Source organism: Phasianus colchicus, chromosome 10, assembly GCF_987193195.1.
Source record: "Phasianus colchicus chromosome 10, bPhaCol1.hap1.1, whole genome shotgun sequence".
NCBI lineage: Eukaryota > Metazoa > Chordata > Aves > Galliformes > Phasianidae > Phasianus > Phasianus colchicus.
Window position 1 is genome coordinate 4037154 of NC_143445.1, and position 16572 is coordinate 4053725.

At 37.8% G+C, this 16572-nt stretch overlaps 1 protein-coding gene across 4 annotated transcripts in view; it reads left to right on the top strand.

The window, feature by feature from the left end:
* Positions 1-16572, top strand: part of STAG1 (STAG1 cohesin complex component) — a 164764-nt gene that overhangs the window by 122591 nt on the left and 25601 nt on the right. For all 4 annotated transcript variants that reach the window (XM_090147033.1, XM_090147031.1, XM_090147032.1 and 1 more), the window contains 6 exons: positions 2417-2509; positions 2631-2720; positions 2896-3099; positions 4906-4976; positions 9388-9475; positions 10920-11000. In XM_090147033.1, the coding sequence (XP_090003159.1) occupies positions 2417-2509; positions 2631-2720; positions 2896-3099; positions 4906-4976; positions 9388-9475; positions 10920-11000 (627 nt within the window). The remainder of the gene's footprint in view (positions 1-2416; positions 2510-2630; positions 2721-2895; positions 3100-4905; positions 4977-9387; positions 9476-10919; positions 11001-16572) is intronic.

The window sequence follows — 16572 nt, forward strand, 5'->3', positions numbered from 1 at the left end:
TCCACTTTGACCTTTTTCCTTGGGTGCCCATAAATTTTTTAAATCTGAAATAATGTTTATATTCCTGTCTAGATAGCTTTTTTACTTATTGTACAGTGACTGAGTAGGGCTCTCCATCAGTTGAGTTCCATTTCTAAGGCTAGGTATGCTCTTCTAAGCATTTCAGCATAAGTTACAAGGTCTGGGTGATGAATAGGCTTTAATTTTTATTCTCCATAAATACAGCATTCCCAAACATATTTGTCTGATTTTCTTAGTCCTCCTCTTACTTAAGTTAGACTATAATGAAATAAACCATGTGAACATTTGGTACTTCTGTTAGGTTGTCTTCCGAATAGTCATAACTAATAAAGAAAGACACACGTATTTTAGATGAAATCTAGAGACACACTAAGCACATCTTATTGCTAAACTAAAGACAGTTACTTAGCTTCTTAGTTTGTATGTACTAGAAATAGATTGGCTTTGTGTCCTAAAGCAGCATCCCAGGAGAATTTCCAGGAAGCCATCAATTTCAACATGTTTTTTGTACCTTGCTTTCTAAAGAATATTCTAAGAAATTCCTGATTTATTAAAACATTTCAGAGATGAGAGGGCAGTCTGCTAAAGCACTTACTCAAATGTGCATGTGTATGTAAACATCTGCTGCATTAGCAAAAACATTAAGCCATTCCAGTAGGCAAATAATCTTTAAATGTAAGGACATTTTCACATTTGTATTCTCTGTTGCAGTAAATAATGATACTGTAAGCTGTCTGTGTAATTTTTCTTTCTCAGATCTACATTTTAGTTGACTTAAATTCAGCAAAATGATTACTCCTAGATTTTTGCTGCCTATAGTTTTACAGAGGTCAAAGTAAACTTCACTTTCTGAAGGATGGTCGAAGTTGCATCAAGATCATCCTTAGGGATCCAGCTTGCTTAATAGCACTGCTGGATAGCAATATTAGGTCATCAGAATATGACTGGGTTGTTATAGGGTGAAGTCTGAGCTGCTAGCTGCATTTACATTGCCTTCTGATGAGCTAGCAGCTTTTGCTGCCATGGGTGGTGCTGCTCTGTGAGTTTGTGCAGGAGCTGCAGTTGTTGGCACACGTGTCCATCTATCTGCTATGTACTGTGGAAGTGATTTCTTACCCTGGTGACAAATGTTTAGGTGTTCCCCTTCGTTTCCATGGCTGGTTTGGATGCTTAGCCAGTAGGCTGCCTGTCATGTAAGCATGTTTTGTTTCCAGCTGTTCCTTTTCACATAGAGAGAGGTGCAGGTATGGACATCTAGCTTTTCCTACTTTTCACTTAGATCATGAGTTTTGAGATGGCAACTGCAAGTTTCTTTTGACTTGTCAGCAGTGGTTTGTTGTGTTCTCGTGACTCATTAGCATATTTTCTGAACTGAAATGGGATTTTTAATCATGCACTCACATTCTTGTGAAATAGTTTTCACTCTGTCTTCAGCTTGTAACCCTTATTGTGCAGTTTAGCAGCTTGGATAAATATAAGTCTTTAGATAATGTAAATATTTTATTACTTCTTCAAAAGTATTTTTCAAAAGTATTGGCTGCTTTTCTGAAGCCAAGAGGCCAGTTGTAAGCTTTTATGAAGCTATGATGATGATTATGTGTTCATTGTTTCAAGGAGGTTTTGCTATGATAGTATTTGTAGCCTCAGTGTAAATGTCACTGAAATTTGTAAATGAATTCTGTGAGCTTGGATGTGTGTTTAGACATGAGGAAGAACTGTTTCTCTCAGAGAGTGGTCAGGCACTGGAATGGCTGCACAGGGAGGTGGTGGAGTCGCCATCCCTGGCAGTGTTCCAGAGGCGTCTGGACGAGGAGCTGTGAGATCTGGTTTAGTGCTTGTGGTAGCAGTGGTGATGTGAAAACGGTTGGACTAGGTGATCTTGTAGGTCGTTTCCAACCTTGTGATTCTATGATTCTGTGATTCTCACTGAGAATTACATTCCAGTTTAGAGATGAGGCTGTTAAACTGCTAATGAAAGTCACTGTTACAGTGTGGTTTGATTTTGGTTTTTAGAATTATAATTCAGTTCACCCTGAGGTTTTTCATTAACACGTTATTTAATGTGTGAAAACTAGAGCTCAATTTATTTGGAAACAATAGCAAAACTTCCACTGCCTTGGGTTATATTTAAAGTTCAATCCTAAAAACATGTTGATATGTAACAGCAGTATGAGGCTGGATGATATTTTCCTTTTCAATTATGGTTTCTTAGGATGTGTGATCCTCCCATTGAATCGCTCTTCAGTCCAAATGTCTTTGAATGTCTTTCCCTCCTCTTTTGATTTATTAAAAATGTACTTGCATGAGTTTTTCTTGGAAATATCAACTTCAGAGAAATTAATGAATGCTATATGCAGATATTGTATTTACTGTAGTTATCTTTGATCACCTGCAGGTCTTGACAGCAAAAGAAAGAAAAACGCAGATAGACGACAGAAATAAATTGACTGAGCATTTCATTATTGCACTTCCTATGTTGCTATCAAAGGTATATTTTTCTACAAAAATAAATTGCTCACTGGTATTTACAACTGACTTTAAACTTTTCTTTTGTGGTGTAGATGTTTGTTTTTACTTCACTGTTTTGTTTTGTTTCAATGATGTTCTAGTATTCCGCTGATGCAGAGAAGGTTGCAAATCTCCTGCAAATCCCTCAGTATTTTGATCTGGAAATCTATAGCACTGGCAGAATGGAAAAGGTATAGTACATAGAGCAATAATGCTGGCTGCTTTCAAGTATCTGATCACTGTTGTTGTACACTACTGTGCCTTCATTTGGCATGTTAGTAATATAATCTGGTGTATTATTTGACTTTTTTTTTTGAGATTTACTGTTTGACAAGGTAAGAGCTGAACTTCTTTTCTGATCTACAGCATCTGGATGCCTTACTGAAACAAATTAAGTTTGTTGTGGAAAAGCATGTGGAATCGGATGTTCTTGAAGCCTGCAGCAAAACCTACAGCATACTCTGTAGTGAAGAATATACAATCCAGAACAGAGTTGACATAGCACACAGCCAACTTATTGATGAATTTGTGGATCGATTCAACCATTCTGTAGAGGATCTGCTGCAGGAGGTTTGTTTCCTTATAATGAATTCAGTTAGACTACCTAAAATACACTACAATAGACTGCAGAAAAACATTATTACTAAGTCATGAAATTATCCATGTGAAGAAGGAATGCAGCAGCAACTCTATCATATTTATTTGGAGCCCTTTCTCCACATAGAAAATTCATTAGACTAGCTTTAAATCTGATGCTGTAAAACAAAGACCCTGGACAATACTGCTTCTGGAAATTCAGTGTATTATTTAAACAATTCACATGTGAAATGAATTTGATGAAAGCTGAGGAAAAAATGCAAAGAAAAGTGCATTTACATTAGTGCTTGGGGTAATTCCAGTAGTCCCAGAAGGATTTGCTGATCGCAGAGTGAAAATTGGATCATGTCTTGAATGGAAGAGAGGGTTTAGTCAAATATTTATCATGGCATATTGAAACAGCTCTGGAAAGAAGGAAATAAAGATACATAACTGAAACCTGGAGATGTCTGGGATTTACTTAAAAGATATGCATGCACAAGACAGAATGCATTGAATAAGGACTGAAATCTGGTTTATTTTTTCTTGTTATACATAAATTTGTTGTAATTCTCCTGATTTTTAAATGTAACTTAGGGTCTGCACGGATCTTTTTCTGCACTTCATAAAGTCATGCATCGTGGCAGATGCACTTACTTGAGATGTACTTTTATAGAAAGTTACATTCTCTGATTTAGAACTGTGTATTAAATAAATTAAATCTTTTTCTGTCTTTAAGTAACATGGCACATGCATACTGGCTGGTCATTAAGAGTAAATAAAAACAGTAAATTTTTATTTGCAGTAAATAAAAATAAAAATGTATGTATGACACTGAGAAAGATGTGAAGACAAAAATGAGAGTAATCAAGAGAGAAAAAAACTCTGGCCTTTGTGATATTCTCTACTGAATGATTCGTTGCAGAATAATTGATTTTAGTGAAGTTTATTTCCTCATTTCAAAGAGATTTTTTTATTTGCAAATTTGTATGCTTGTATTCAAGCAAGTATAGCATTGTTTTATGGTTTCCCACTAGGTTGATAATGAGAAACATTGACTGGCACTTGCATTTAAAAGCAGAGAGATAATTTAATTGTTGGCCTATAGCTGGAAAGAAATTGATTGATAAAAAGAAAATGGAGAAGAATAGCTCTGAGTGGATTTACTCTTTCAGAAAATTGCTGGAAAAATTATGTTTCAGAAGTACCTTAATTCCTCTTGATTTTCTATTTAACATTGGAATAATGATATTTTAAAATGTCAAACACAAATAACAGAAGAAAAAACCTTCCATCCAGTGCTGAATGTATGTCATTCTTTGCAACGTGGTTGTCACGTAGTACAATTTATTCCAGTGAGCAGCAATAAAGGATGAGAAAACAAAGGAGTTTTCCCACTGATCATTTTAAAATACTTGCTGTTCACATTTGCTGGCAAACATTTGTCTGTGTTCTCGTGGCACATTCTTTAGCTTGTGGTTAAACTGCAGTTCAGTCCTTTCTGTAAAGTAGAATAAAACTAGGATTTTTATCTTGGAAATGGTTTCTATTACTGGAAAATGCTTGCTTGGGTATTAATGTTGTAATACTGCTGCATATTTTTGGATGATCTTGCTGATTTCCTAATGCTATGCAGTAGTTATTTAAGTATTACTATAGAATGTAGATAAAATTCACTGTAAAATTTGGACTGTGTTTTGTGGTCAACATAAAGCCTAAAAGAAATCTGTTCCTTCCCGTTCAGTAACGTTCTCTCAGTTGGCTTGCTGAACTGCCTTCATGGATTTTCTTCATTTTCAGGGAGAAGAAGCTGATGATGACGACATATACAATGTGCTCTCCACATTGAAGAGATTAACCTCTTTTCACAAGTATGTGTCTTTTCCCTTGAGAATTTATGGTCACTTCAACAAGTATCAGTTGAGATCTGGTGTTAAGAAATGAGAACGCTTATGGTCTAAAATAAGAAATGGAGTTTGATGAATGACTGGTGGCACTTCTCAGCGCCATCTAAACTGCTCTTCGGATTCATCAGTGTTATTGGTTAGTTAATGACTATTTTACAGATTTAATTTGCAAATGGCATAGCCTCCTTTGCACTAAATGAGTGTTTTACTACAGAAGTCATACTTTCCTGCATGACTTATGAAGTTTTAACTATCTGAGTTGTAGTGCAGGGTGAACGAGACTGCTGGAACCAGCCAGCACCTTCCCAGGGCTCTGCTGCTCTCAGTTAGACATATTGGCACCCGAATGACTTGTAGAGAAACCTGGAAGACTTGACTTCAGTTGTCTGGACAAAGACCTAATCTTCCCCATATACCAGCTGTAGGAAGTAATTGCTTCTGGTCAGCATGTAGGAAAGCTTCGTGTGTAGATGACTGAGAGCCAGAAGTAATTTCTTCCTTATCACAGTGTTAGAGAGGATCTTGCTTCTGCCACATCTTTTACACTAGTGTATTTGGATTTGCAGTTCTGGTTCTCTTTCCTTTCTGTGTTTAGTATTCATGTGTCCTGAATCCTGTATTGAATCACTGTACGAGATGATTCGGAAATATCTGCTCTTCATTTCCATTCATCAGGAGTCCTAGAGAGATCATTAAATCGTTACTAATTTCTATAGTGCAGCAGGCTGATGTGCAAATTAGGTTTTTGGTCTCCCTGGTAACACAGTGGAGCCACTTCTGCCATCCCTGAGATGACTGGCGAAAACTGAAGAAAACAACACAAATCTTAAGCTTTTTGTCAAAGCTTCAGTTAATGAGGATAAGATCTTTAATTCAGAACTTGCATTGAGCGTACTCATCTTGATGGCTCTTGTCTGAATCTGTTGTTATCCCTCATCAGCTAGGAGCCAAAGGCAGTGGAAGAAGTTGAAATTATACACTAACAACTGATACCTTTCAGGTCTTATAAAACTGCACTGACAAAGCAAAGCGTTTGCTGAGGATTTGAATAGAAACAAGTCCCTCTCTTCTTCCAGTGAGAGAAATGTACCTTCTTTTGTTTCCTTCATCGTTGCTACTTCTTCATATTCTGGGAGAAAGAAACCCAGTAAGTGGGAAAAACCATGACAGGGATTATCAGAAAAGCCTTCCAGACCAAAAAAAGCTTCTGTACTGAGATTTCCCAAGTCTGAGTTAATCCTCTTTTGGAGAGGGTCATTTTATTGTGCATTTTCATGTGGGAATGAATAAGCTTAAAAAGCTTAGAAGATCAGAGGAGATGTTCTGTAGATCACACTCGCTGCCCAATTTTCTTCCACTTAAACTAATATGAATCAAGTTTGTTAATGAAGCTAGTCACAATACTAGAAATCATCTATCTCTGCATGCTGGAACAGTGAAATGTGCAATGGGAGATGGATGTTTTGGAAAGGCTGGAAAGCTAGTCGATGAAAGGCTTGCTGCATGCTTTTTAATTGCTAGCTTTCCATCAAGGAAGGATTAGCATTTCAGTACAAATAAAATTGGTTATTACAATGTTCCCTTTCAAGTTTTCAAAATGGAATAATAAATTTTTGAGGATTTCTGAATAAGACACCTAGGGTAAATATCTAAGTCTCTTGTCTTTGCCAGGGTCTCACTGACGTTCATAGCATTTCTTTCTATGCTTTCATGTAAGGAAACAATCTTCCCATTCCAACTCTGGCTTAATTCAGCTGAGCTTTCATAGTTCATCATGAGTGCTGTAGCAATTTTTCTATCAGCATTTGTTACTGAATTGCTCCATGTAATTCCACGCAAGATACATGAAACTGAGACATCAGCTCCATTCCTCTGGGTGTGCTCTTCTCATGCTGTCCTGTGTATACAACATTGTTTCACATTTAGAAATGAGGATTTTTGGTATCGCTGCCCAGTAGTCCTCAAATATAATACAGAATTTGATTCCTTCCTGCCCCATGCTGACTTCATAAAATATGCCAGGCAATGGCTATAGTAACTTTCCAGTAGTTGAACTAACATGTCATATTAGATAGACATGTTCCCATTATAGATTCCTTCAGACTGTATTATTCAGAAGTTCATTAGAAAGAGAAGAAAAGATTGATTTCTTAATTCTCAGTTAGAGAAGTAAGACTGCATCCTGCAGAGCTGTTCGTACCCCAAGGTATTGCTTCTTTTTCTTTGTGCTGCTCTAAAAAGAGTGAAGGTCTGAGGATGGACAGATCACTTTATCTAACAGGCATTTTTGTAGGTTGTTTCTTTCCACGCTTTTGGAAACACTGTGGAAATGATTCTTTCACTTCATCTAACTACTTTCTAGTAGAAATATGCCCCGGTAGGCATGCTACCATAAAGATGAAAAGAAACCTCCTTTGAAGTGTTGGGCCTTGCTTTCTGTACTCCACAAAGACTAAGGTAGAGAAAAAGCTGTCATATGACTTTTCATTCTTGGAGCCTCTATGTTGCACAGTCTGAACCTCTGTGAAGGATGGGGTTGCGTCCACTGTATCTTCTTTGATACAGTTTTAATTTCTGAATAATTCAAAACAGAGAAAAATGAACAAGAATATGCCTAAATTAATTGTGGAAGCTTTTCTTTAAGGAAGTTTGCAGTGATAATCTGTATTAGTACTTTTCAGCTTTGGAAGCTGGAAAGCTCCTCCAGAGGACAGTTGTAAGGCCAGGCTCTGAGCAAAAAGCTGAGGTGCCCCCAGCTGTCAAAGCAGTGAGGGGTGCTTGCTGCCACCCATCCCTGACGTGAAGGGCTCTGCAGTAGAAAGGCAGACACGGGAGCAGTTTTTCTTTCATATTCTCTGTAGAATAATCTATTCAGATACCTGCCTCTGCACACCAAGGAGATTTCACTGCTTTAATTACAGTGTTGTAATTAAGGAGGTACAACTCCTGCTTTAGCAAATCACAAGGCTGCTTGTAAAGCGAATTGTTGTGCTTAATATCACTAGTAAGAGGCAGTTCCCTGGCAGTCAATAATTTGTCTATTAAAATTTTATTTTAATTTTTGTTTTATTGTCTATAAAACATTTTGTTTCCTTACTTCCAAGACACTTAATGGCATAACTCTAGAGTGTGCACTGGGTGTACTTCACTTGTTCTCAGCTGAAGGACATAAAAGGTTCACTGAAATCTTAACACTTATCAGAGAGGTTTTCCATGTTGTGGGACCAACACAGTCCAGACTGGGAAAGGATTTCATACTTGGGTTCTCAGCAGGATCTTGAAGCTCCTGGTTCAGCCTCTGTTCATCTCAGAACCAGGGAAGTACTCTTTCTCACTGAGCAGGGTAGTTAATTATTTAAACAAAGTCAGGCAGCTCCAACACAGGGCAAAAGCAGAGGATAGGAAAAGTAAGCATATCTTACTGATCGAAGTACTGGGATGAAAGGGAAACAGATGGATGAGGTTGCTTTATCTACTTCAGACTTGCCAGTTCAGTCTGAGCATCCCTTCTTCAAGGTGAGTATTTTAATTATCGTCTTTTTATTGTTTTGAGGGGATTGCTCTTTTATAAACATTTTATAGACAGTTTCAAATTTTCTCAGTTTCTCTCTACTGCAAAACCTAAATTTATTGTGAAAAATAATTCTTCAGGTTACCGTATGTTTCTTTTAATATTTCTCAATTTTTTACTGTGAACCTGTAACACCAGCTGTTGAGGTGTGTAAGACTAAAACTTCTGTTGCTAATCTCATCTGTATTTCTCTTCCCAGCAAATCAGGTTGGTACAGCTGTAATATGAAATACTGAATGGAATGAATGGTTAACATGACCTCAGTCTTGATTACATGTATATTGGTTTGGAGATTTCAGGATGTTCAGTATTTAGTGATAACGTATGCAGTTATTTGCCAAATGATGAGGCAGAAGATTATGTAACTGTTGAGCAATTAGTCATGCAGTATAACTGCAGTTTGGCCATAGTTTCTGCTGCCATGCCAGAGAAGTGCCTTCTGAAATTCTGTCAATATTTAGAACACAGCAGGAAAAATGACTTAGAGGGCAACACTGAGAAGGAGCTTGTAGCTACTCTTAAGTAACATTTAAAGCTGCATGGTATGCATCAAATTTATCTCCTAGCGACAAAAATCCAATGTGGCAAACATTTTCTTTTCCTCTGTCATCTGAAAGCCTAACTTCTGGTTTTAACATGGTGTGAACTAATTGTGCAGCTGCCTTGTCAGTATGCTGTATTGTCTCTGCTTTGCAAAAATGCCAAACTGCTCACTGAGCTGACAGGTCAGACTATATTCCTGCTGCAAGACGGAGTTTCAAGGAATACAACTAATCTCTCTCTCTTTATTATGTCTTGTTTTAGTGCTCATGATCTCACAAAATGGGATCTGTTCAGTAACTGCTACAGATTACTAAGAACTGGAATTGAACATGGAGCTATGCCAGAACAGGTACCGTTAGCAACACCTGTATTGCATCTTTGGGGACTCAGTGTTTACAAGAGTTTCGAAATGGAGATAGGCATCAGTTATTTAGGAAAGTCACAGAACCTTAAGTGAAGTTATTCATGTAGTTAAACATTTTTCAGGAGGGAGAAAATCTGATCTTGTTTCTTTTTTACTCAGTGTGGTTTTGAGCTACTTGCTTCACCTTTCTCATTTAAAGCAAGGAGTAACTCACGCCCTGGCTGTGACAAGCACTGCATAAATCATGCTTTTTATACAGGAACCCATCATTTGTAAACCTTGGCTGTGATTCAAATTATTGCAATTATTGTGCATTGAAGGTAAGATGAGTGCTTATGAAAACTGGAAAAATACTTAGCAAGGATGCTGGCCAACCTTTCCAGTGAGGCTCTTTCAGTAGATATGATCTGGACTTCTGTTTTCTTAGCTTTCTCAATAAAGGCACCACTGAGCACAGAGACATTTCAGATTCTCTCAGAATGCTTTCAGCTTAAACTGTAGTCTGCCTACTGTAGTATTTAAGCTATATTCTCATTTCTCTTGGAAGCCAGCTGTTAGTTAGAAAAAAAGTCATGCAATTCTGGTCTATTTTTAGAAGCCTTTTTTAGAAAGGAAGTGTTGGGAGGTTCTGAGGCTTCTCTCACAGCCAAGTTTGGTGAAAGTAGATGGAGCCATAATTGAGACTGACTTCTGTATCCCAACTTATTGCTACCTCTCAGATTACTTCTCTAGGATGTTAGGAAAAAGATTCTGAAACTTTAACTCTCCTCAGTATGAAAGTATGGTCTTTCCTCAGACCACTATAAGTTTGCTGAATAGGAATAGTTTGGACCTTTAGTAATATCCTTCAGAAAAGTAATTTGTGAAGCAGCTAAGAGCTGTTACAAACTTGATTTACTGTGCACAGAAGCACAAACCATTGAAAGTACCTTCATGCTGAAAAGGTTTTGGAATTTTCAGCACCTATTATAGAACTGAAATTGTAAGAAGACATTGATGCTTTTGTGGGCATCACAAATACATGTCCTGTGTTGTCCTTGATTAATGTTTATTTTCTTCTCTTTTTTTTTTAATTGGACTTCATGTTCTAGACTGTATTACTCATGCAGTAAGATTTATAGGTATTTAAGCCAATGTTTTTGAACTGGGGTATGCAGGCGTTGGGTTGTACCTCTGTCATGCTGTGTTTACACCCATTACTGTGCTCTAATGCACAATTTTCTTTTCTGCTTTGTTTCCCAGCTAAATTTCCATCCATAATGGGCTAGTTTCTTATTGCACTAAGCTCAATAAGGAAAATGATGTCCTCAAAAACAGAAAATACTTCCTTAGAGCTGCTTTTTTTTTTGTCCGCAAAATATGGTATAAGTTTTATATACAGTTTGTTATTTCCATCATGCTTAGACTCTTTGTGTTGTCTGTGTTACAGATAGTTGTTCAGGCACTGCAGTGTTCGCATTACTCTATTCTCTGGCAGCTGGTGAAAATCACTGAAGGTTCCCCTTCCAAAGTAAGTAGACATTTGATCACACGAGTTTTGCTGAAACAGAACTTAACTTAACAGGCATTAGACCTGATTCTCTGCAACTCCACACAGTGTACAGTCATTTTATGCCACTGTGAAGCTGGTGGAAAATGTTTGCATTTTGACTTGCTTAGTATTTTAAGATGTACTTAGTATCACATATATGTCTGAATAAACTATATGAATAGCAGAAGCTTGTCTTTATCAGGACTTGATACTAGTTGACTTTTATGTTTTTATTGCTGAATGTATTTAATCTGAATATAAGAGCTAGTATGAACAGGTAAAATTAACAATGCTTATTTAATAATTGCAAGCAATACCAGTGGTTTGTACATCACATATAGCTTAATATTTCTGTATGTTTACCTTGTTTAGCCTTTAGGTACATCTTTCATGTTGCTAAATATAGGGTTACTAGCAGTGACAGTTACTAATAAAAGGCAAATGCATGCAAGTGTAATGCAATAAAGACAATATTACGTGTAATTTAATCATTATATTTAGTATTTTCAGAACCTTTCCATAACAATTTCTCAATTAGAGGCCACCGTCTGATCTTTTAGGACGTTTTCAGAAGTAACACACCAAATTGAAGTATGAAATCTATCGTAATAAGTGTACTTTCCTGCCCACAGCAGAAACAAGTTAAAGAGAAATCCACAAACCTGATGTAGTTGGAGCATTTTTTTTCTGTTTTTTTTCTATCAAACTTTTAATTTTCATTTGTTGACAGTGAAAATAAATCCAGATGCAGTATATCTGTCCATTAAGTCATTATGAGTTCATTTTGTCCATGGCTGTTTGCCATGATTTAGGCTTATGAGTTAGCAGGCATTAAAGGGAATCACTTTGGAAGTAAGATGTATGGGAAGACAAAGACTTTAATAGGAAACGCATTAGAATGAAGGATGGTGTATTTCATTAGGGGGTTAGACTCAATGATCTCTGGAGGTCCCTTCCAACCCCTACAATTCTGTGATGAGCGTTTTTTAGTTATCTGGGCTCTTAAAGGTATATTTCTGACACAGTATATTAATATGCAGGTTCATTCAGCTTTCTAGTCATACTTTGCTATAGCTGTAATAATCTAAGGACACGTAAAGGTGATGCTTTGTAGGCTGAACTGGTATTTTTAGCAGAGCAGTGGTAATAGCTGTAAAAATTAGATAGGATTTTGGGTACGTGAGCCCTTCAAGTTTGAAATAACAGAAGATCACAGTACAAAGTGGGAACATTTTCATGGTTTCTGTATGGATACAGATCATGTAAGTTTCCTCTAAAAGAAAAGAGGAGGGTCACTGATACCTATTAGGAGGGTGGGAGCAAGGGAAGGAGAGGTGATAGGACAGTTATTAGGGGGGAAGTGAGAGCTGGATAGTGGTGAGGAAAAGAGAAGGTAGAGATGAAAAGGCTAGTAGGGAGAAACCTATAATTGTTGCAGAAATGAGAAATTCATGATAGACTATAAAACTAATTTATCTAAGTCCTCCTTTGTTTAGTACCCAACAGTTTTATGAATTTTTATTACCAGGCTCATGTTTAGAAGACTTTTTTTTTTGTTAAGATTTCTCTTGAGCATCCAGACTGAGAGATCAGAGGTAGAGTTTGATTTATAAGAAATGGTCATCCATGACTAGGTGATCACTTGTGTGAATTCATAGTCATAAATACCAGTTAGTCTGTTGCTCTTTCAAAGTGAGTTATTTGAGCAGAGTTCAACATTGAAAATAATTTTGTTAATAATTTTGTTCCAGGGTCAGGCTGTACATGGATGGGGGGCTTTGAGCAATCTGTTCTAATGGGAGGTGTCCCTGTCTGTCTCAGGGAGACTGGAACTAGATGATCTCTAAGGTCCCTTCCAACCCAAACCATTCTGTGACAACCAGGGAGATACAATTGAGAACAGAATCTTTTGTAGGATTAAGTTGTTATTTATCTGGTATTCAGACACGCAGCCTCTCTCCCAAAAGGAATGTCCTGTTTTGATTACTGTGATGGGCATTGTGCCTAAGCCTACAGCACATTGCCTTCTGAGGGATGTTCTGTGTTACAGCTGCTGGGCATGTCTTGGATTCTGGCTGGCTACATGAGGCTAGGTGTGCTAGTCTGTAGGCTTCGTATGTGTGGCAGGGAAAACCCATTTAATTCTCGTAATCTAAATCAAATTAGGGTTGTGGTAGCTTATTGATTCATTAAAGACACATAATTAACATGCAGTCAATTAAATACATCTCCAGGATCAGTATAACCAATACAGCAGGTAAACCACAATACGAGACGCTTGAGAAATGCTTCTGAACACATGAAGTGTCCTTCTGTAACTATTTGCAATTGATTTTAATCTCCTCCCCAACACACACACACGTTTAGACATGTACAGTTGCCTTCATAGGAAGAGGGGCATACAAGTTCACTGCCTTCTTCTGGGAGCTTGAGATCCTCTACTTAAGCATGGCCCCTGTTGGACAGGAGGGTGCTCCAGCTTTATGTGTATCCATGCCACTTGCTGCAGTCTGATAAAGCACCTGCAGAGTCATATGTTCTGGAGGTGTAGGATTTGTGTTGCACCCCAGGCTGAGTGAGATTCCTTCAGCTGAGTGCAGGCTGCTGGCAGGGAGGTGTACAGCCAGCCTAGGCAGTGATCGCAGCGATGGGTGCCACTCTGTTCCACACCAAGGTGACTCCATAATCACAAGGTTTCATGATTCTGTTATACCTATTTTCAAAGTGACTTTTCTCAAAGTTTCTTGGTAATCTCATATGGTGGTTTTAAGCAGACTTCACTGCTAGCTTCCTCCCAGCATTATCTTTTTTCTTTAGACAAACACCCCTGCAGAACAGTTCACGTTGGTTGTTCTGTTCACACGCAGGGCTGCACTCATGATCTCATCATATCAGCTGTTGTTTATCCAGACCACATTACCAGGAGGACTCTCTGCAGGTCCCCTCACACTGTGTTACACTATTTGCACATCCCAGTTCCAATCACCGTGCCTACAAAAGCAGTACAGTGTAAAATCTTCAAGACATTTGAATGGAATAGCTGTAACTACAGGTTATTCGAACTAATAAGAAAGTCCAGATTTGCTGCCAAATACAATTCCTCCAATTGACTTAAAGACAGAATAGAGGTGAGGCAGAGCTATTTTAAAACACTTTTGTCCAGTTGGCCTGGGAGCAGGGTGGGAGGGAGAAGGAATGACATCTGTTGAAATCAGTGGCATCCATTTGGATCCTCTTGGTGTCTAAAATCTTACAGGAAGCACCGATGAGTAAAAGGGAGGTTGCAGTGGGTCAGGATAACAGGCATAAGGCTTGAGGCATCCTCAGCCCAGTACTCTAATCGCTGTCCTTGCTCTTGTAGAGCTCAGAGGAGGCTGAAGCTATGAGTGGGGGCTGTGGCTTAGCAGAGCAGTGCTCTTTGTGGTAGGCAGCATGGCACAGAGGGGAAGAGATTTATACTGTGTTGTTTGCAGGAACAGTCTGTGATGTCCTAGAGAAAAACTACTCTTCAGATGAAAAGGGGCATTAAGGTGGTTTCAAAGGAAAATCAGTTGAAAATGTGTAGATCTTGGGGAACAAGTGTTGGGAAGCAGCTGTTTTTTCCATCTAGATTTCTGCACGTATTCAACAACCAGGTGCCTGGGGCCATTGAATTATGCAATGTACATATATGTAGTGAAAAGGAAATATCTGCAGAAGAATAGAATCCAAAGTCTTACAACAGTTTAAAAAAAAAAAAAGCAGGAATAGAACAAGCATTCAGAGGCAAGTCAAAAGTAAGAGAGTTCTGAATGAGCTGCAGCCAGACCAGCCAAATGCAGAGCTATTGCTAAGTGATTAGTAGGCAGATGAATTAGTAGAGAGGATTTTAAAAGGATTTAAAGAAGAACATAGTGATGTGGAGGCTTTTCATATTACTGTGGACACAAGGAAAGAAAGCACAAAATGCTGAAGTGTGAGGGGTGCAGAAGGTTGGGTTGTGTTCTGCACAGGAGCTGAATGCTAACAGCTCTTGAACATGATGAAGTTTGTTAAAGAGTTGGGTTTGGAAGAAGTAAGTTAATACTTCACAGAAGTAGTTTAGAGGAAAGAAAATAAGAATAAAAACAATAACTAGCAAAACTACAGCATTTCTCATTGTCTTCAGTGGTGGGGAAAAAACCTTCAATTTTAAGCTAGAAAATAACTGAAGAATTTTTGATGTCTTGCAAACAGTTGTTCAGTTACAGCTGGTGGCAAAATCAGTTCAAGTCCTAGTTTTTAGTGGCTCGTTCTCGTTCCATGTGCTGGTTACATTTTAAGATATTAGTTGTATAGTTCAAGAGTGAGTTATTTTTATCATACATCTCTTCAGTAATCCAGTTAACAGTGTGACTTCATGATTTTAGCCTAGCAACCAAAAGGACAGTACATATTTTGTGCCAGCTTTTCTGCTGAAGCCAGCATCTCTTGTAATCACACCTCAAGAACCTTGGCTGTGTGCCTTAGAATGGAAAAAGACTTGAAAATATAATTTGTTTTCTTCCATACCATTTTCTGTTTTAAAAAAAAAAAACAACAAACCAACAACTACATTATCACTCTACAGCAGTCTGGGGATTTCTCCAATTTTAGGAAGTTCCAGATGGCTTTGTTGCACTGTTTGGTGAGGCTTTCTTTTGATGTCTGTACTTTTAAAATGGAATGTTTGTTGAGCTATCAAGAGAGGATAATAAATAGTGTATGCTAGGTGTTATTCAGACTTCAACAGAAAGAAAAATGAGAGGCATTCAGTTTCTAAATTTTTTTTTTGTAGGTTTTTAGTTTCTCTTTTCAATCATTAGCATTTAAATGGAAGGTGTTATGTTGGAAAGTAGTTGCTATAGATAGAAATGAAAGTGATTGTAATACTTAAAAGTGTAAGCCAGATGATCGTGTCACAGCAAACTGGTAAGTGTGCTATCAGTGGTAGGTAAACTCTTGGGATGGCTGATGGAAAACAGTCAGTAGAAGGCTGAATAAATATGGCCAACAAAAAAGACCAGAAGGATCAAATAAACTTGAGGAAGTTGCATTTTTGGCTATTGAAGACACTATTTTGTAATACCAATTTCTATAAGACATTAATATCACACTGCAGTACAGCTGAATGCGTGTATTTAATGTAAGTCATATTCAGTAGCTAAGAAGTGGTTAATAGATTAGATAAAAATTGACACTGGGAAATGATCCCGATGTAATAGCTTCAGAGGCAGCCAAATAGAAGGCATGTCTGGGAACAAGAAGGCTGATCACTAGAGATTTGTCACTTAGAAGAGACCAGAGGTACCTTGTAGGTCATGTAATCGTAGTGTAATGCAGTTGCAGAAAGGGATCTTTGCCTGGATTAAGAGAGAAAAATTATTAGTAGTAAAAGGGTGATGTAGCTTATAGATCTTTAGAGACTAGATCAGAAAACCACTCTTACTCTATTGAAAATAAAGAGGTTCAGAGATCTAGGAACCTGTGGGCTGCTTAGGTGCATTTGCATACCTGCCTTCTGTTGTGAATTCAGTACAGAAAGAACATATGG